The 20,723-nt window shown below is 61.9% G+C and overlaps 1 protein-coding gene across 1 annotated transcript in view; it reads right to left on the bottom strand.

Moving 5' to 3' along the window:
- Positions 1 to 3,990: 3,990 nt before the first annotated feature.
- LHPP (phospholysine phosphohistidine inorganic pyrophosphate phosphatase) overlaps positions 3,991 to 20,723 on the bottom strand; it is a 137,919-nt gene continuing 121,186 nt past the window's right edge. Inside the window, exon 7 of the mRNA XM_034663402.1 lies at positions 3,991 to 4,785. Coding sequence (XP_034519293.1) covers positions 4,689 to 4,785 — 97 coding nt within the window. The 3' untranslated portion in view covers positions 3,991 to 4,688. The remainder of the gene's footprint in view (positions 4,786 to 20,723) is intronic.

Genomic DNA, 20,723 nt, shown 5'->3' with positions numbered 1-20,723 from the left:
GCCTCTGGGAGCCTGCCGTGTGGTTTGTCACGTGGGGTGGCTGGTCGGCTCCGCCCGCTCCGTCCGCGGCAGCGGTAGCTCTGGGTTGCTGGGGGCAGCGTCTGGGCCCATGCGTCCCCTCCGAGCCTGGGGGTCGGCGCCGTAAGATGGGACGAGCTGACGTCTCCGAGCTGTCCAGAGGCTCAGATGCGGGAGACGAGTGAGACCCTATGAGCAGGAGGGCTCCCAGGGCGACGTGTGTGTGCACACGCATGCGTGTTTGCAGGTGGAGGGGCCCAGATGCTCCCTCCAGCCAAAGCCGGGGACCCCAGGCCGGCCGAGCGGAGGCGCCGGCTGCGTGCGATCTCCGCCGAGTCGGGCGTGGTAGAGGCGTCTGCCTTTGGCCGAGCCTGGGCGAGTCAGCCGCTGGGCCCTCAGCAGCACTCGTGATGTCGCTGCAGGTCACGCTGCTACGGAAGGCCCGGCCGGGCCTGGCGCCCTGCAGCCCACCTACCAACCAGCGAGGGGAAGCGGCGGTGCAGGTGGGGCCTCCGCGCCCCCCGCGGGCAGCGTGGCTCAGACGTACGGCTCCGGCCTGACACACAGTGGGCACCGGGGCGCACGGGCCCTGAGCCTGCCCCTCCAGATCATGGGTGCCCGGCTAACCGAGCTCCGGAGAGGCAGGAACCTGCAGCCTTGAGGACAGGCTTCAGAGGCTTGTGTCCATTTCTGGAGCCCAACGTTTGCCCACAAAAAATCCGACCACAGAGTTTTTGTCTAGAACATCCCGTTAGGTCCCGAGGATGCCCCTCTGGGTGTGAGGCATCAAAGCAGTCTGTTTGGACTCTTGCTGGGGGTTTTCTCTTTAGTGGCAGCCCCTGTTCCGGATGGTGGAAGCACAGCGACTTCATGACCCAGGTGAAGCATGGCTGCTGTGGCTGAAGCTTGGGGTGTGGGGAGCCCCTCACCCTGTCTCTAGGCATCCTTGCAGGGTCCCTGCCTCCTGTTCCCCGCCTGAGGGGAGGGCACAGAGTGGCCCTAGACAGACCTCCAGCCCCCCTCCGCTGAGGTCTCCAGCCGGCCTCACTTAGGGGCATCCACTGTCCAGCTCCCCACCCTGTGCCTCCCCCAGGGGCAGGGGAAGGACACTGCCCCTAGCTCCTGTGCCTCCAGGTTTGCTTGAACGCAGGACTCTGCCCTGGGCACCAGCGCTGGGCTCGCGGGGCGGCACGCGGCCCTCCGCCCTCTGACAGGTCAGGCTGCGGGGCTGCGGACCCTGGCGCCCGGCCCGCTCACACCTGCATCCAATGCTGACTGAGCAGCTTCTCCAGGTGTGGACGGGTTGAAACACCTGCGGGGCACAAGACTCAGTGCCCCAAACCCCCAGCACCACAGCCGACTTGGACAACCCGGAGTGTGTTAAGAACATTTCTCTTCTCCTGGAAAGAAGGCCGAAAGGAAATGCCCCTAAACAGTAACAGAGGTCAGACTCTGAGTGACTTTTGGTTTCTTTTTATACCAATATGTTTACCATCTAAATGGGAAACTTCTGAGCGAGAGAAAGGGAGAGGCCCTCGGGATAATCACGCCGAGGTGGGGGGGCACCACGAGCCCCCAGGAGGCAGTCACGTGTGTCCCTCCCTGTGTCCCCACCTCTGCGGCCCTTTCCACCTGAGAAGAGCAGGGCTGGCCCCACAGGAAGGCCCAGGCCTTTGGAGGGGACTTATTCCCCCCAATCTGGAGGAGAGGAGCACCGAAGTTGCCCAGGCCCCGTGGCGGGCGTGCGTGCCTGGTGTCGAGGCTCGGACTCCCGGCCCTGCTCCCAGCCTCCGGTCACGTTCTCCCGTCCTCCCGGAGCCACGCTGCCTCCTTTCTCTCTTGGGGGCGTGTGGATGCGGCTGCCACTGCCCTGCCTTAGGGTCACCTGGGAATTCCTTGGGATCTGGATCCAGCCAGCCCTGGACTTGGAAGTGAGGTGAGACAGAAAGGCTCTTGCTGGATTAACCCCGGGTGGAATCTGGTTTTCACAGGTGGCCTAGGCAGCCTCAGACCCGTACCACGTGGATGCCTGCGCTGGAAGGTCTGGGGGTAGGTGAAGCCCTTGTGCCCCCAAAGAGGTGACCCTTCAATACTGTCCTCCCCTCTGCACCCCAGCCGCCCCTCCCCCTCCCAGAAGTGGGTGGGCTGGTGGCCCCCAGAGCCTGGAATGTCCTGCTGGGCAGCGTGGCCGGGCCCAGGCGGCGGCCTCACTCCAGGGCTCTGCCGGAAGGGCACATGGAGCCAACCTGGCCTGTTCCCTGGGCTCAGAGGGTCCATTTCTTAGTGGCAGGTCTGGGGTATCTCCTGACCGCAGACAGGTAATTAGGCCACTGGCGGCCCTGAACTCCAGCCCCACCCACAGCCAAGGGCTTTGTCAGTCTGTGGCTTGAGAACTGCTCCCACCTGCTGGGAAGGAGGGTCTGCGGCAGGTGGACCGCGGGTGGCTGGAAGGAGCCAGGGGTGAGGGAGGTCCTCCTCCCTTCCGGGCAGCATCAGCGCCCCAAGTGGCAGCGGGACAGGGGTCGTCATCCCCAGCCAGGTGACAAGGCATCCTGGTCCCCCGCAGGGCTCCATGTGTGCCTGTTCAGGAAAGGAGGCCCCCTTTACAGTTAAGGCAGCTGAGGCTTATAGAGAGTGCCCCCCATGCTAGGGCTGAATGGACCTCAGTCCCCAAGAACATTTTGTCTCCAGAGGGAGGACGCCAATGTGCAGGCTCACCAAGAAAGTCACAGCCACCGGGCCACCGCATGCCACCCCCACAGAAGGACTGTAGGAGGGACTAGAAAGGACATGGGATGTGGGGTCAGACACTGGTCTGAGTCTCAGCTCTGCCCTTCCCAACTGTCAGCCCATAGCTGGTCCTCTGTCCACACCTCCATCTCCTTCTCCATAAAATGGGGAGAGTGGGATGTCCACTTCACTGAACCCACAGCCTGGGGCCAGCAGGTTTTCCAGCCAGACAGCAGACACCTGCGACCCCCAGAGCTGTCCCCCGTCCTGGGCAGCAGCTGGTCCGTGGACAGAGAACAGCAGCCTCCCGCTGCCAGAGGGGGTGCCACCCTGGCCACAGCTCCAGCCGGGACAGCAAGCGAGGGCNAGGGGGTACCACCCTGGCCACAGCTCCAGCCGGGACAGCAAGCGAGGGCAGCCCGTGAAAGAAAAAGAGGAAACCAAGGCCCCGCAGGACGAACTGACCAGAACATGGCCAGCCCGTCTCCTTGATGCCGCCCTCCATGGGCCGGGAGCCCAGCCCGCCGCGGGCCCGCAGATCCCCTAACACACCGTAATGAGGGGTCTCCATCAATGGGGCAGGCGACCTGCATATTTCCTGGCTCAGAGGCCCAACACCCCTCCTCCCTCGCCCGCCACGGACACCAGCCCAGCCGGTGGCCTCTCCTCTTGATGAAAAGACTTGGCCACTGGTTCCTCTTAATCCTGATTTAATGGTGGCTGGGCCGCCTGGGGGACAGCACAGCCCCCGCGGGTCCTGGGCTCTGCTACTGGGGGACTCGGGGCTCAGGGTCCAGCCTTTTATCTCCTGCCTCCACTCAGCGGGAACCCTGAGGACCCAGGGCTCCTCTCGGGCAGTTGTCGCCCAGGACTCATCAGGGACTTCTGGGCTGATTTGAGGAGAAACAGAGCAACCAAGGGATCTGTTCAGCTGACTGATTCTGAAACCCGAAACCCGGGCTCGGTGAATTCTGGGAGCCTGTGGCTCACCACCAGGTGAGGGGCGGCCCGTGAGAGCGGCCAACATTGCCCCGGTCTGCGTGTCCCCACTGGGGCCAAGGGCAGCCTGCTGGCCCCTCAGGGCCTCCGTTCTCCTGGAGGGGTTGGGGCAGTTCGGGGGTCTGGGGCCCTGGCCGTCTGCTGCGCCGTGGCTCAAGCGCGAGGTGGCATCAGGCCAGCGCCGGGGCCCCACCCCCTGCCCCCCAGATCCCCCAGGCGTCAAACTCTGAGTCAAAGCCCAAGTCGGGTCAGGGCAGTTTATTAAACCAGTAGTTGCCCCTGCAGACACTGGGCATGACACATTCAAGTCTACCGAGTCAGGGCCCGGAAGCAAGCACCCTCTGGGCCCGCAGCCTTGACCCCCGTGGTTACAATTCCTGCTCTGAAGGACAGTGGTCTTCAGTGTACCCCAGAGCTGCCTTGGGCTCCAAGGTGACTTTTGGGGTAGGAAGCGGGGGGTGCCAAGTGGCCACTCTGACCCTGGGTGGGGGCCAGGAGGTGGGCAGGGGTTGCTGGGCAGTCCCAGGGAGGCTGGCTCAGCTCTGGGCTGCAGGGATGGTGCGGGAAGCCCCGCCTTCTCCAGGCTCCTCCATCAAAGGTGCAGAATGTTTGATAGAGGGGCAAGGGGTAAATGTCCCTTAGTCCAGTTAGCTGGGATGCTGACAGGACCAGGTGTGGCTGGAGGGTGTTCCCAGAGACAAGGGTTCTCCTTGCGTGGAGGCACCCAGGGGTCTGTCCCCCACTCCGACTTCACTGGGTGTGGTGGGGGAGGGGAGTAGGCCATCCCAGGAGGAACAGCTCCCCAGGAGGCCGGGGGGGAAGCAGAGGCAAGCAGGGTGCCTGCTGGCACCTCTGGCCTGTCCACCTGGGGCCGGGGGGCGGGGCAGTCCAGGCGCCGGGGCAGGGGCGGCGCGAGGCTGGGGGCTGCCCCCCAGGGCTCGTCACTTGGTCGCGTGCTGCAGCAGCAGGTCCACGGCCTCTGCCAGGTTGTCCACGTACCCGTCAGCCTTCACTTGCGGATGCTGCTCGTCGCTGGGTCTGGAGAGTAGGGCCACAGGTTAGACTGTCCATGACCCCTCCAAAGCTTCTCTCCACACGTCTAGCACAGGCCTGGCTGGCCCTCGGGAAACCTCCAAGTCCTTCCACACCCAGTTACCAGATGTCCCCCCTCCTCCCGTTCCCCGTCTCAGCCACCCCCAGTCAGGACACACACGCCCCCCCCATTCTCTCCACCTGGTAACCTCTGCAATCCCTTCCATCCAAAGCCTGCTCAGAGCCCCGCTGTGGAGCGACCCCTGGCCCTGCTCCGTCCGTGCTGTCAGCAGAAATGTCATACTCTTGATAGCAGGGCCATGAGCTTGACCCTGCTCTGAGCGCCTTCTTGTCCAAACCCCAGGGGTCCACATGCCAACCGGCCCCTGTCCTCTGAGGTCACTCCCACGATAGAGGGGGGCTCCTGGCAAAGCAGCTCTCTGGCTGGCTGGGTTTGGGGGGCTAGAACTTACCAAAACCCCAGATATTTCCTGAGGTCTAGCTGAAGGCTGAGCACAAGGGAAGTGAGACCATGCCATAAATGCAAACACCTACAGGGCCCATGTGGCATCCCCAGGGACCCCAACGTGGGGGCTCCTGGAGGAGAGGCTGTGGACTGAGTCCTGAGGTAGAGTGGGGTCCCGGTGAGCATGTGGGAGGGGAACTATAACAGGGCTGGAGTCCTGGCCACAGGAAGGAGTTGGGAGGGGGCGCTCTTAGGGACATCCCAAAAAAGTCTTCAGCCCCTGTGGGAAGGGCTGGGACCTCGACCCAGGGCTGTTGCAGCCTGGGCGCTGTGAGCTGGAGACTCATGCCCTGGTGACCAGAAGACCCCTCCCCACTGCTCATGAGCTGGAGTTTGGGGGGGCACCCCCTGCAACCTCACACTGCTGAGGACCGGCTACTCAGGTTACCCTGAGGTCTGACCCCAGCTCCCTGGGAAAGCATGAAACCGTGCCTTTCCAGCAGCCAGGCCACCACCTCGGAAGCTTGGCTCGGAAGGAAATGGCTGACACTGGTTCCGATAACATCCTCAAAGCCAAGTTGTCCCTATTGAAGGGTTTGGTTTTTGCAAAGCACTTTACCCTAAAATGGTTGTCCTTTTAGGGCAAGGGAACCCACCTTTTGTTTTAAAGAATCAGCCCGGTGGCTGTCCCCAGAGGCAGCCCTAGCAAGGGGGACGGTGGCACGGGCAACCCTGATGACTGAGGCCCCAAACCAATAGCCTTGGCGACAACACAAGGGGCTGAGTGCCTGGGGACCTTCACTGCCACCCGCTGGGTCCGCAGCTCGAGCAAGAATAGCTCTCGTGTCGGTGCAGGTATTTTAAGGGATTGTTTCACTCTCGCCATCACAGACGCAAGCCGGTGACCGTGGGAATTTAAGATCTGTTATCCCACAGCCGCGCTGAAACACGTACTTGTCACTATCAAAAGGTTATATATGGTGTGGCCACTTTAGCAAATCATGTGTTGGCACCTACTTGTGACCCACCAATCTCACTCCCAGGTACGCACACAACAAAAATGTATCAACGTGTTCACCAAAAGACATGTGCTAGAATGTTCCAAGCAGCTTTAGCGATAACAGCACACGGGGAAACTGCACAGATGCCCGTCAACGGGACGGAGAAACACTGCGGTGTGCGCACGTGTGAGAACGCCATGACAAGCCTGCTCAGAGGGAATTACTCTCTGCGCTGTGGCGTGGGGTGGGTCCCCCGGACATCATGACAGGCCGAAGAAGCCAGGCTCAAGGAACCCTGGCTGGATGACCCATTTATGCCAAGTTCAGGAACGGGCACAAGCAGTCTCTACAGTGCAGAGGCCAGAAGATGGTTCCTTCTTGGGGGAACGTGATCGGGGGTGCAGGCAACGTTTTAGATCTTCACCTTGGTGGCGGTTACAGGGGTGGGGTACCTAGGGGAAAATGCATCACACTGTTCCGTTTTAGGGGACTCTCTATGTATATACACATACGGGTATGTAACAAACTCACATGTAATCTGACAAGCACGAGTTATCTATTTCCTGTCACTGTGGCTGGTCTCTGGGGCCTGGGCCAAACCCTGCCTGCAGCCTGCTTTCGTACAGCCCTCAAGCTGCTGTAAAAAGAAAAGAATATGCAATATTCGGCTCACAGAGCCTCAACCAGCTTCTCTGGTTCTGGGCACCTGCCATCCACGGGCATCTCCATTTTTGTCCACCCAGCATGGCGCTCATGCCTCCCGGCTGCCCAGGGCTTCTGTGGACAGCCCTTCCTGCAGGGCGTTCTTCATCCTTGGAAAGCCTACACTCCCCACTCAGGCCCTCCCGGTGTGCAGAAGCCTCCGGTGGGCGCTGCTGACTCCAGAGTGTGCAGACTGACGCGCGCCCATCGCTCAGGCCCCAGGGCGGGGAGGGGAGGGGAGTCCCCTCTGCGCAGCTCTGACCCCAAGGCTCAGCAAAGAGGGCATGCAGGTGGGCGGGAGGGGCACTCTGAGAGAGACGGAGACACAGAACCCGAACAGGCAGTAAACCCAAGCCTGGCGAACTGACCGCCTCAAGTTTCCCCATCTGTGCCTTGAGGATAAGCGTGGCTCCACCGTCTACCCACCATGTGACCTTGGGCAAGCACCTGACACCCTGGCATCCCTGTCTCTACAAAAAGGTAGTAAGAGGACACATGTGTGGGCTCTGGCGAGGAGCAGGTATAGGGGTTCAGTACCATTACCTTGATTACAGAGAACCCGGATGCCATCGGGGAGCACACTGTGTGCCGGGGTGGGGCTGGCAGGGAGATGGAGTGGTGGCCCGGCCTTGGGCCCTGCCCTGGGCACACAGGCTGGTGGGGAGACAGACCTCAATATATGGGGTACAGGGAAGACAAAGAGGGGAACTGTGTGTGGACCCATGGGCATTGGAGTGAGAGGACCAGGACCCCGGGGGGATGTCCCGTCGGCCGGGAGTCCCAGCAGTCCCTGTGCCTATGAGGACACAGCTCCAGGTGCCTGCAGGGAGTGGCTGGCAGGAAGCCAGGCACCTGGCCAGGCCTCACCGCGCCCCTCCTGCCAGACCCCTGGTCTCCCCTCTTGCCCGGCCTGTGTGCATGGGGTCTGAGTCTTGCGGCACCCTGGAGGTGCCCTTTGGGGCCTCCCTCAGCTATCCCTGGGGTCCAGGGGCCGCTCCAAAGCCCCACTCGCCGAGGTGGGGGTGTCCCAGCCCTTCGGCTATGAGGGGGTTGTCGGGGCCAGTGGGATAGCCAGGCAGGCTTCAGGTTGTGCCTATGCATGCAGGTGCTGACCCCCTGGCCCCTGCTCTGTGCCCCAATCCCAGCTCCTGTGGCATTCCCAGCTTTCCCCCCAGTGAGGTCAGCATGATGGCTCAAAGGAACCAAACTTCTTAGAGCAAACCCCACCCGGCTCATGGTCCAAGTCCCTGGGTGGCTGGCCCGGGGCTCCCCTCCTCAGACCCCTGCCCCAGGCCCCTGGGCCAGGCTTACCATTCAGTCAAATGAACTCGACCCTGAGCGGGAACAAGAGATCCGCCCAGGAAGCAGGTGCTCTGTAGTGAGCTGCTCGCCAGCCCCCCTCAGCATACGGCACCTAGCCGAACACGGACCCGGCTAATTATGTTTAATTACGTATCACTTAAATTCAAGAATCCATTAAAAGAAAGGATTGCATTAGCAGCCGGCTGGTGTTTGCCAACACACAGAGGAAATCACGGACTTTTATGTCTTAATTACGTGATGCTGCCGTGGGCCGTGGCTCGGGAGCTGGGGTACCAGGAGGGGACTGGTCCGGGGGCCGCCCCGAAGCAGCTATGCTCGGTCTGACAGCGGACTGGCGGGAGAGGGCCCCGCTCCGCGCTGGCCAGTGGCCTGGGCCCTGCAGGGCCTCAGAGATGCCGCACTATGGGGGCCGAACCAGTAGACCCAGCAAAGACGTGCCCTCCGCAGTGGGAACAGAGCAGACAGGGTGAGGAAGAAAGGGGCTGAGAGACCCCTTGGGCCTTGAGCAGGACGTGGGGGGGACAGAGGGCGGAAGAGTACCGCCAGGCAGTGACAGCGGGATGGGATTGTGGGACAGACGGACAGAGGAACCCAGACAGATGCACACACACAAAGGAAGGGAGGGGAGGAAGGAGAAACTGAGTCAGAGACAGGAAGAGAGGGAGGGAGGAAAGAGTAAAACAAAGAAGGTATGAGAGAGCCTGGGGTGGGTGGGGGGGTTGGGGACAGCAACACGGGGGAGGGTGACAGAGAGAGGGTGAAGGGAAGGAGGCGAGAAAGACCGAGACGGGCACAAAGTTGGGGCAGGGTGGGGGAGGCGGAAGCACACCAGAGTCTCCCGGGCAGAGTGGGCAGTCTCAGTGGCCCTGCTCTAGGCCCCATGTGTCCTGGTCACCCCCCTGCCCCTCTGTGACTTCGGGAGGCCCCCTTTCCCTACACCTCATGGGGTCCCTGCGGGGCTGCAGCACTGCCCCTCCCCAGAGCCCGCTGTTCTCTTTACCTCCCCGAGCCTCATGTCCTCGTCTGTACAGTGGGCACATAACCCGGCTCTCAAGGCTGCCCTGAGAACAGAGCACAGTTATGACAGAACCACCTGGTGCCCCCCCATCCTGCCCTCTGCCCTTCCAGCTCACAGGGCAAGAGCTCTGAGGGCATGTAAAGGGGAGCAGTGGGGCCAGGGAAGCTTCCAGAAAAAGGGACATGAAGTCTGGACACCACCCCCCCAGCCCCTGCAACGCCCTCACCGCCCTCCAGAGGCTGGCGTGGAAACGTGGGTTCCTGTGGACGTCACCCTAACCATGGAGAGCACACGGCCCGCAGAGGGAGGCAGAGCCCCAGTGCATTCCTTTGCTCTCCGGGGCTCCCGGGGTGGCATTCGGGTGTCTCTGGCTGGGCCCAGATCCAGTGGGGGGGGGTCACAGCAGCTTCCCCAGACGCTCATCTGCTCCCACCCCGGCGTGTGTAAACGCGGGGCTAACCCTGCAGCCCGATGCCCGGCCCAGCTGTCGGCAGAGGAGACAAGCCCGTCCTCACAGGGGCCCTCCGTCCGCCAGCCAGCCCGCGTCCAGGGCCCGCGGCTCTTCAGGCATTCCCTGCTCTCCCACACCTGTCTACACTGTCCAGGAATGCCCGTCAATCCTGCTCCACTACAAACTCCTATTCACCCTTCAAGACTTCACTCACGCGTTCCCACCTCCAGCTCGATCCCGCAGGGCCCGCTACTCCCTCTTTTCCGAGCATGCCGCATGTGCTCCCACCACCCCACCCCTAAGCCATTCTGGAAGGTCCTCTGCTGACCTGGGCTGCCTCCTGCCATCGGTGGTCGCCCACGCAGGCCGGGCCCAGAGCAGGCACCCAGGAAGTGCCCGCCGTCGTGTGAATGAACAAAGGCCCCCACCCAGGCAGGGCACTGCCTGTCATTAGCTATTCCTCCCCCTCGTGCCCCGTGAGCAGAGGGAAGGAGGGAAGGACAGAGGCCGAGAACAAGGCCGATCTGTGCACTGGCCAGCACAGCTTTACAGGGACGGTCTTTGTAGCAGCCAAAGAGAAATGGCAGCCAGATGCCCCATCTCCATGCCTGCCTGCTTCCCCAGGGCCCCCCCGAGTGGCCAGCGCCTCCTCCCCAGCTCCAGTGACTGCAGGGACACAGGCGCAGCCTCCCCTCCCCACCCTGGTAAGCCCCAAGCCACGACAGAGGCTCCCCAGCCTGGAGGCCACTGCCCGCATGGGGAGGGGCACATGTCCTTGCCCCTGATTGTTCTGGAAGAGCCAGGAGCTGGGGGCAGGCCAGCCAAGTGAATTCAGGGAACTGGGCACTGGCCTCAGAGAGTGACGCCAAGCCGGCTGCGCTGACGAAGTCGGAAGAAAGGACAGAGGGTCTCAGTTCACGGGGCCAGAGGTGACAAGCCTGGGCCAAGGGCACCTTTTCATCTAAGCCTCAGGAGTCCAAGACCCAGGGGCCGGGACACGGCCTCCCGCCAACGCTTCAAACCGTCCACCTGCTGGCCCAGGATGCCACCTGGCAGAACAGCAGCTGGTTGGGAACCCAGCCCCCTGACCCGGGCTGGCTGCTGGCAGGTGACAGAGGGTCAGTGACCTGGCAGTGTGGTGGCCAGGAGGGCAGTCAGCCTCAGGTCTCAGATGGCTGCTCTACCCCTCGGTCCCCTGGGCCAGCTCGGGACCTGGGTTTCAGAGCTGGGGTGGGCGGGATTGGCCCAGACTTAGGGCACCCCAGGGAAAACTCTGGGTCCTCTGCTGGCAGAGAAACCACTGCAGAAGCCCCTTTCCTCGAGCCAGTGTCTTCATCTGGCCGAGGTCTGCTGGGTCCCGACTTCACAAGAGGCTCTGACCTGGTCCTTGCTGACGAGGAGGTCACCACGGACACAAGAGCCAGGGGCCCGGCAGTCATGGGCTGCAGCCTTAGGTCCCTGTCCTCACTCAGCCCTCAGGCCTGTGTCCCCCACCGCTTGTCCTCAGCCTCACCTTTCTAGGCCCAGCTCGGCTGGAGGCCTGGGACAAGCCAGCCTGGAGCCCCCAGGCCCTGCCCTTGTCGAACCAGCTCATGTAGACGGGGGCTTCTTAATCTGCCTGAAAATCACGTGGGGGAAACACACCGAAAGAAAAACCCAGGCCTGAAAGACGACTTGCCCTGGGCCCTTCTGAGGCCCACAGAGACCAGGCCAGGAAAGGAAATGGGGACACAGTTCTGCTAGCTGGGGCCTCTGTTGGGGTCAGAGCCCCACTGGGGGAGGTGACCGCACCCCATGGCTCCCATCCCTGGTGGGCACCTCGGCCACCCCTCGTCTGGCCATCTGCTCGCCTATTATGGGAAGGGGTGGGGCAGGGGCAACGGGTAACCCTCCCTCACGGCGCCCACCGCAGAGAACAGACGTGTGCCTGGGGCGACATGCACATGCCACCTTCCTCCCACCACCTGCCTTGTACCCTGGGTGACCAGGCCCCTCAGGGAACTGACAGTGGAGGGAGGGAGCGGGAGGAGGTACCAGGCCCCCTCAAGGCCTGACATCAATGGGGGAGGGGGCAGGGGGCCGCAGGCTGGCTGGCTGTCTCCCCTTCCCTCCACCTCTGCTTGTCAAGGTAGGGCAGGGTCCCATGCCCAGCACCTGGGAGACACACACCCCCTGCAGAAGCCCTGTAGACTGTGCTGGACTGGGGGTGCCCCCAGAGAGGGGAGAAGTCACACCAAGTCAGGCCCTGTGGTCTCCCGAGGGTCCAATCCTTATCATCTGGACATGGAGGGGAGCTGGGGAGAGGGGCAGGGCAGGGCTAACGGGACACCCTTTTCGTTCAGGTGGGTGGCAGCCCAGGGCCCAGAACTCCACCCCAGCTGACCCACCTTCCAGCTGGGAAGGACCAGGGAGTCTCTCCCAGCTGAAGGAGGCACTTGTTGGACCAATCTCAGGGACTCTGAGCCCTGGTGGGGAAACTGAGGGACTAGAGGGACTAGAGCTCCCACCCGGCCAGCAGGCAGGCCCCGGAATGAACCAGAACTCGCCTCACTTTGGGCAATGCTGCACCCCCAGATACTACACCCCAAGGACGAGGCCCCACGTGGGCCGGCCCCCCCTCTGTGGCAGGTGCCTCTGAGGACAGTCTCCCATGTACCTGCACAAGGGCCCATGAGGTGGGCACCACGACTTGCTGTTCTAGAAATGACGACACGGATGTATGAGGGGAAGGCACATGCCCAAAGCCGCAAGCAGTAAAGGGCAGAGCTGGGCCTTAGCCCTCATGTGTCTGGCTTTCTGGAAAATTTAAACCCGGGCTCATTTTCGAGATTCTTCCCTTAGCACACAGGACATATTCTGCATCTGGGGATCACCAATGTGCTGGTCGACCTCCGGCCAGACTGAGAGGCCTCCGGATTAGCCCCAGGACAGCGGTGGGCCCCGGGAGGTGTCCCCCAGCTTCAACAACTGCTGTGGGGACAGCACAGTGTCTGGGGAAGACCCACGAGGAAAACGAAAGAAAAGGCACAGTTCACGCTGCGCACGGCCTCCCCTATGGCTGGGCACACCTGGAAGAGCCGAGAAGCCGCTGGAACACCTTCTCCGCTGGGCCTCGCAGTCACCAGCATGGGGGTGCCGGGCAGAGGGCAGTGGGGGTCGTGGACCCCGGCACCCCGCCTCAGGGCCACTCTGTCCACAGGGAGGAAACGGGCCTGTTTACGGTCTGCTTCGGCCTGGTGGTGCCTTGTCAAGCGAACCCAGCCCCCGGCGCCAGCTGCTTCCTGCGCGGCTCTCAGGGCACATCACCTGCAGGCACGGGGTGGGGGTGGGGTGAGAGGCTCCCTCACACGGACCAAAGAGGTCCCCAGAACCCCCAGGTCCAGCTGGAGCGCCCACACCAGCCTTTGCTCAGTTCACACACGCAGTGAGGCCGGAGTCACAAGCCGGTGGCCTGTGGACATGTCGGCCTGGGCCCACCAGAAGCTGGAAATCTGGCTTCTCTCGAACATCGGGAGGGTCTCGTAACAACGCGCCGGCATTCCATAGGCAGAAAGGAGCCGAGGCAGCGTGGCAGCCGCTCCCCCGAGTGGGGCGAGCAGCTTCGAGTCCGTCACGCTCCCCACTCTGCTGCATTACCGGCTCTCAGACCAGGCCTTGTCCACTCTGCTGCATTACCTGCCCGCCCCTGTGGGCATCTGAATTTGCCACCCTGCCCTAGAGTGTTGGCTATCTGGGACTCATTTCCCAAGGAACAAGTAACCTCCTCCAGGAAGCCTTCCCTGAAGCCCTCGCCCTAGCCCTCACCTCAGTTAGGCGCCTGCTCTGGGCTCCATGGCCCCTGTGTTGATCACACCGGAGCGCCCAACACTCCACAGCAAGTGGCTGGTTACCTGTGTGATGTCCCCCCAGACTGCAGACCCCCTGAGGTCAGGGGCAAGCCCATGGTGGTCTCATACTTCTGGCAGAAGGCCTTGGGACTGCCAGAGACAGGGACAGTCAGCCGACTGTTTGAGCAGACAAGCAGGTGGCCTCCCTCCTTCTGACCACCCCAGGGGCTGTGTGTCATGCCCAAGGCATCTCGCTCCTTCTGAGCCCGAGCCATCCTAGGAACCTAGGTGCGAGCGAGTCCATCCTGTAGCTGAGGGGTAAAGGGCAGAAGGGCAGGGTCTAGGGCCCAGGGCTCTCCCCTGAGGAAGTCCCGCTGCTGAGTCCCCCAAGCATCTGAGCTCCCCCCAGTCTGGGTGGCAGTGCTGGGCCACAGAGAATTTTCTTCTGGAGAACACTCACCCCCAACCCAGACAGTCAGAAGTACGAAAAAGCCACCCACGCCAGGGCCAACGCCCAGGCCGGGCAGCCCTGTGTGGCCGGCCAGTCAAGCTCAACCCCGAGAAGCAAGCTCTCTGGCGCAGACAAAGCGGCCTCCCAAGGACAGCTGTGACCTGAGCCACAGGGGCGGGGGCTGGCGGTGGGAGCACACGGACGCCAAGGTCTGCACCGAAGCGGAGGGATGGGCCCCAGCGGTCCCCGCCACCACGGATCCTCCCTAACGTGGCCAGAAGATGGCCCTGGAGTCCGCCAGCCACCCTCCACTTCTCCTCCTCTCCTCTGCAACTCCGTGGCTCCCCCAAACTGCCCATGCCACTGCCTAGAACACCCTCACACACGCGGTTCCCCCCGCAAGGCCCAGATCAAGGGACCCCCCCCCTCCCCTTGGTCTCCAGGACCCGTTCTACTGCCTGAATGGACACCTGCAAGTCTCTGGGACACAGGCCGAGGGAATCCAGTTGGGACGTTCCAGAATGGAGGCCTGGCACTGTCGTGGTGAGAGTACCCTAGAGTGGGGAGCTCTGTCTACAGAGCAGCAGGGCACCCCTGGGGCACCCCAAGTCAGGCATGAGCAGTAAGCCTTCACACACCCCCGTGGCTCCCACAGGTTGTCCAAACACCAAGGCCGGTTTCTCTTTTCTTCCCCCATTTTGTTCCCAGAGAGCACTGGAGGCCTGACCCTAGGGGCCCCTAATGACAACCACATGCGGGACTCAGGCTGCCCACTGAGGCAGGGACCGGGCAGGCGCCGGGGCAGGGCCGGGGCTGCCAGACAGAGTGAGTGTGGCCTCCCACTGTCCCGGCACGCAGGTTTGCCCTGGGCTGGCCCTGACCCGTGTGACCCTGAGGCAGACACCTCACGGCTCAGAGCCCCTCGTCTGTGGGTGCGGCTGAGGGGACCCCCCCCCCAAGGGCTGTGGTGGAGCGTGTGAGACGGTGCAGCTGGCACAGGGTGTGGCCCGCAGCAGATGTGCGATCTGGGTGGACGGACCGGGGTGGATAAGAGCCCTCGAGGGCCCCCTCTGCCAGGGTCAGGGGGGCAAGGTCCACAGCTGCTCCTGGGAAGCTTACCTTGGGCCCATGTCTGGGGGGCAGGCGCCATCTTTGGCGAAGGCGGTGGGTCCTGAGGGCCAACTATCTCAGGGGGGCTTTCCCCAAGGGACTCGTGACAGAACCCAGCCAGGCTGCCAGGGACGAGCGCGATGGTCCTGCTTGGTGGGTGCTGAGCATGACCGGTGGTGGCCGATGCCCCGTGTGGCTGCGCCTGGGGACAGGTGGCAAGCGGCCACTGTGGGCTCCTTTGGGGGGCGCAGCCACTGCAGAGTTGCTGACCTAGCCTATGCCCCCCAAGCCTGCCCTTGGGGCCCACTTCTCCAAGCCAACAGGATGCACTATTCATCATGTCATTCTAACAGTGACGGTCACTGAGAGCCATCTCCCTCCGGGGACTTGGCAAGGGGCCTTGCACACTTTAGCTCCTTTGGTTTCCACAGTGACCCAAGACCTAGGTGCTCCTGCCCCCATTTTATGGCTGGCAAAATGGAGGCTCAGAGAGGGTGGGTGGTCTGCTCGGGTCACCGAGCCGGTGCATGAACCTGTCTGCCTCCCCAACCTGGCTGAAGTTCCCGCAGCACGGTCTAGACCCCACCAGCAGCCAGGCAGGCTGGGCGAGTAGGCAGGGCCTCCCCTAAAAGGCTTGCTTTGGCAGAAGGACGGGCCCCCCGGAGGCTGGGCATCTGGCCTCCCGCAGAGGAACCCCTGTCAGCTGTTCAGAGTATTTTGATAACAACATGCTGAACACCTGGTGTGTGTTTAGTTTGAAACAAGCCAGCCCAGCCCCTTGCGATATGCTCTCCAACGGCCACATCCCCCCGAGAGCTGCATGCGCTCCCACCCAGGCTCTCGGGAGCACAGGGCAGGGCGCTCACTCCCGGCCTCCCCCAGAAAGCCACCACACCCCCTCTCTTTGGAGCCCGGACCACAGAAGGTCAGGGAGACCCCGTGGCTAGCCCAGCAAGCCTGGGCTTGCACACTGAGCTCTGGGCTCTTGTGAGGTGGTCCGGGAGAGAGGGAGGGTGCAGGACGGTGGTGCCCTCCCACCCCGGGGGCGGAAGGGGTCACGGAATCCCGCTCATTGAAGGCCTGGCGTCATTTCTACCACTATAACAGACCCAGGCGGCCGGGCCAGGGGACCTCGTTGTTGACGGAAGGTTGCTGTGATGGGGCCTCATGCTGGCCCTTCGTCAAGCTACTCTGGGAGGGGGCTCTGACACGCCCCCTGGATACACGAAGTCAGAGGCTCAGGATGGGTCAGGAGAGCAAGGCCCGTCCCCAACTCTGCTCTGTTAGCCTGCGAGCAAAGTCTCCTAAGTCAGGGTGCCCCACACTGAGGAGCCAGGCCGCCCCTCCCCGGGTGCTGCTTAGGGTCCAACGCTGGGCAAGTATAAGCTGACCTCAGAGATGCGGTTTCATGAACCCCAGGGTCTTCCAGGGACCCACGTGGGACCTCTGACCGGCCAGCCTCTCCATACTCGGCTCGTGTTACACCCACGCAGGATTAAAATCGGCACTTCACACGCCGGGTCTATGCTGGCCACTGCGCATGAGGAGAGGGCTCAGCGTCACGAGCCAGTACAGGCAGCACGCACCCCCCCCCCCCGAACGGCCAGGAGGAAGGGTGCTGAGGCGGGCAGAGCGTGAGCAACAGGAGCTCTGCCCCGTTGCGGGCAGGGGCAGATGGCGCGCCCTCTGGCAGATATCTCCTCACTGGAAACCCATGAATACCGCATGACCCGGTGAGCCCATCCTGGGCACTTGCCCCGGGACCATGAGACTCTGTTCCCCGAGAGATGGAGACAGGGACGTCCTACGAGCTCTGTTCACAGCGACCCCAAACTAGGAACCACCCTACTGCCCATCAGCAGCAGAATGAGTAAATCCACTGTGGTCCAGTCATACAAGGAAAACATAGCAGGCTTCTGCTACACAGAACAATATGGATGAAATGAAGAGTTGGCTTTTTTAAAAAGTGTCTCAGGTGGCTCAGAAAGGTGCACAGTGATGTTTCTCCTCGGACATCCAGAGGAAGTTAGAGAGATGGTTCAGAAACCACAGTGAAGAAGGGGGGAAATACCCACACCACAAGAACTGGAGCTGAAAACTGTGGCTTTGAGCTCCCCGGCAGCCAAAGCAAAGAGGGAAGCCCCGTAGGTTACATGGGAACAAGTGATGGTTCAGGAGGGATGCCCTTCCTCGCAGCACAGACCAGGAAGGTCTTATCCCTGCCCTGCATGAGGACAGTGATTTTCCAGCAGGCTGTCCACAGAAACTTGGAGCTCATCCTTCCCAAATGAACAGACTCCTGGCTGTCTCACTCCAAGGAGCCTGTTACGTGGCTCCAACGGGGACGGCAAGGCATGGGGCCCGGACCGGCTCAACCTGCTCCCCTGACTTCCCAGCACCTGGCACAGCGGATCACTGGATTGTTCAGCCCAAGGTTTTTCCAAACTAGCTCCCACTTGCTCCGCAGTTCCATTACCCACCCCTCATTCAGGGAAGTCCCTCCTTCTCTCTGAACTTTGGAGTCTCCACTCATAAGACTAGCTGAGCCTCCTGGCCCTCTCGGCCCTCTCTCCCATTTGTGGATGGATGTCTGATCTCAGGGGTTGGCAGGGGACAGGCAGATGCTGGCCTGGGACAGGTGGGACAGGGGAGGTGGGCCCAGGGCAGGCCACTGCAGCGTAGGCAAGCCTGCAGACATCCTGGGAACCCAGCAGAGTTTCAGAGCCTGTGTTTAATGAGATCCATGCTGGGATATTATTGTTCAGTTCCGATCTTGCACAGAACAGGTTTCTGAAGGTGCCCCCAGAGGGGGAGGACACCAGTCACTCCCCTCCCTGGCAGCCTACTGTGTGCCCTCATTCACCCAGCATGGCCCAGGGCCTGCATGGAGGAAATGGCTGAGTGGAACCACCCCCAGTGCTCGGGCCCCCGCATGTTCAAGAAGTCCCTCCAAAGGCCAACCCCAGACCCTCACACGGAGTGAGGACTGGTTCTGTCATAAAGAGACAGCTGGCCGCATGTGACGAGACTGTAAATGAAACATCGTAATGCCGGGCACTGAGCGCCAAAATGCGCCACGTCATGCGGTCCTGTGTTCACTGCCTGCCCCTTACTGACCATAATCAGCAGCCGCTGGCAGTGCAACGAGGTAGGAGGAGAAACTGCGTCCTGCTCACTCACGACTGGCTCCCCATGCCAGCTTCCGTCGTGGAGCTGGGAAAGGACACGCCGTGCCAGGCAGGGCGCAGGGTGCTGCGGGCCTGGCTCCCACCTGCCACCGAGCTTGGAGTGTGAGCTCCTCACGTGCAAATGATAGCCTCCCGGTCCTCATGGAGGTCGGCGGGGGCCCTGGCGGGAGGGCCCGGCTGCAGCATTTTGCACAGGGGCTCTGCACTGGGCGACCAGGGCCTGCATCCCGCCCGAGCAGGTGATGTCCCCTGCTGTGAGGACTGAATACGATGGTGGATAGTGTGCGCGAGGCGCGTGGGTGAGCAGCGGGCTCTGGGACAGCGCCGGTCAGGCTGACCAGTGGTACTTAGCGTGAGTACTCGGAGGCCCCGAGGCAGCAGTGCTGACAGCCCTCACGGACGGGAAGGCAGGCAGCAGGGAAAGGACCAGATCACCCCAAGGGGGCATCAAGGAACCCTCCAGAGGAGCTCCTCGTCCGTTTCAAGCTGACACACTGATTCATGAGGACAGTCCCCTGCGGGGTGGGGCTCGTCTGCAGCACCCCTGCCTCTGGGACGGCCCCCCCTGTCCCGCGCGTGATCCTGCCACAGCCGTGTGGCTTTTCCCTCTGTCCTCACACCCTGTGCCCGGGGCGCAGAAGCGCTCTCCTCCGCCGCCCTCCTCCCCGCGGATGCTGACGGCACTTCTGCTGAGGGCCGTCTGCTGTAGACGTGCAGATCGCTAGAAAGAATTTTGTTCTTTTTTTTTTTTTTTAAAGATTTTATTTATTTATTCGACAGAGATAGAGACAGCCAGCGAGAGAGGGAGCACAAGCAGGAGGAGTGGGAGAGGAAGAAGCAGGCTCACAGCAGAGGAGCCTGATGTGGGGCTCGATCCCATAACACCAGGATCACGCCCTGAGCCGAAGGCAGACGCTTAACCGCTGTGCCACCCAGGCGCCCCGAATTTTGTTCTTTAATCCCATTCCTGGAAATCTTTCCTGAAGATTTAATTCTAAAGAGACCTCATACAGAGTTGGCATTGTGGAAAAGTCTTCAATAAAAGTTTGCTGAATCGAGGGGAAAAAAGTACTTTCAGAGACGTTTGTGACAGTGCTACTTACTACAGAAAAGCAACCAGTCCAAACGCCCAACCGTGGGGGAGTACCAAAGCCTCGTCTGCCTTACCGGCTCTGCAGAACACGCCAGAGCGTGGGCCACAGGCAGGAGGAAGGGGAGGCAGAAGGCCACAGGGTTATGCATGCCCGCGCCCACGGGTGCAGGAGGGAGCTGGCCGGAAACCTGAGATCAGCAGCTGTCTAAGTGCGGAGGGACCAGAGACACAACCTTCTGTCTTTTACGTTCGCCTGGCGGCTGCAGTCACACTATCTTACTAATGAGTGTAATAGTAAAAACCGTTTCTCGTTTCCTCTCACCACTGCCTCACCAGAGGTATTAACAAGGCTGGCAAGTCGAGATGATGCGCCAGCCCAGACAGACCCGAGAGGCACAGTGACCCTGCCTGGGCCCGGGGCTCGCCAGCCATGGGGACAGCAGTCCAGACCCGCCCTGTCCCTGGGGCCAAGCACCTGGCCAGGCACGGCCAGTATCACGTGCTCTATGGAGCGTATCAGTTCATTACAGAGCAGGGCCTGCCCAGTGCAGTAAGGTAACCCCGGGGGGAACCCCAAATGCCGCCAACGATCACGCCCCGGGCTGGTCCTGCACTGGCCCCTGTGCCCGGCGACCAGCCATTGGGTGTTGGATAGGCACAAACCCACCACCCTCAGGAGGGAGAGTCTCATGGGTCTGCCCAGCATATCCACAGTAGCACCTCATTCATATTCACCCAGACTTTGAATCTCTTCCTCCGGAGAGAAAGACATGAGAACAAGGGGTTTGCTTCGGGTCATGTGGCCAGCACGTGGCAGGGCTGGGACTTGGATCCCGGTTCTGACTCTAATACCAAAACCTTCCCTGAACCTGCTGGATGAAACACAACCAGAGGGAAAAGCAAACAAGCTCCAAAAGCTGGAGGCACTTTAGGGCACAACCCCTCCTTTCTCTGGTGAGGAAATCGAGGCCCAGGAAAGAACAGATGCTGGCCGGAGACGGCCCAGCCAGACTGCACCCAAGACGAGGAGCATGTCCTTCTAGAGAGCAGAGCCTGGCTCTGGGTACCCAGGCTGTCTGCCTGCCACCCACATGGCAGAGGCCCGAGAAGAAGGGGGTCCCTGGGCTCCCTTCTTCCCAGGACCCGTTCTCTCTTGTCCGTACTTATGACACAGGGGCTGGGGTTGGAGTCGGGGGCCTCTTCATCAGTTCCTCCATACAGAGGGGGAAACCGAGGCACGGGAAAGGAGGGCCTAGAGTGACCCAGCAAGGAGGCCAGTGCCCCTCCCCCTATTTACTTAGCACCTTCCACCCC

Source organism: Ailuropoda melanoleuca, chromosome 6 (genome assembly GCF_002007445.2).
Source record: "Ailuropoda melanoleuca isolate Jingjing chromosome 6, ASM200744v2, whole genome shotgun sequence".
Classification (NCBI taxonomy): Eukaryota; Metazoa; Chordata; class Mammalia; order Carnivora; family Ursidae; genus Ailuropoda; species Ailuropoda melanoleuca.
The sequence above is the reverse complement of the archived record's forward strand: the minus strand, read 5'-3'. Positions and strand labels throughout refer to the sequence as shown.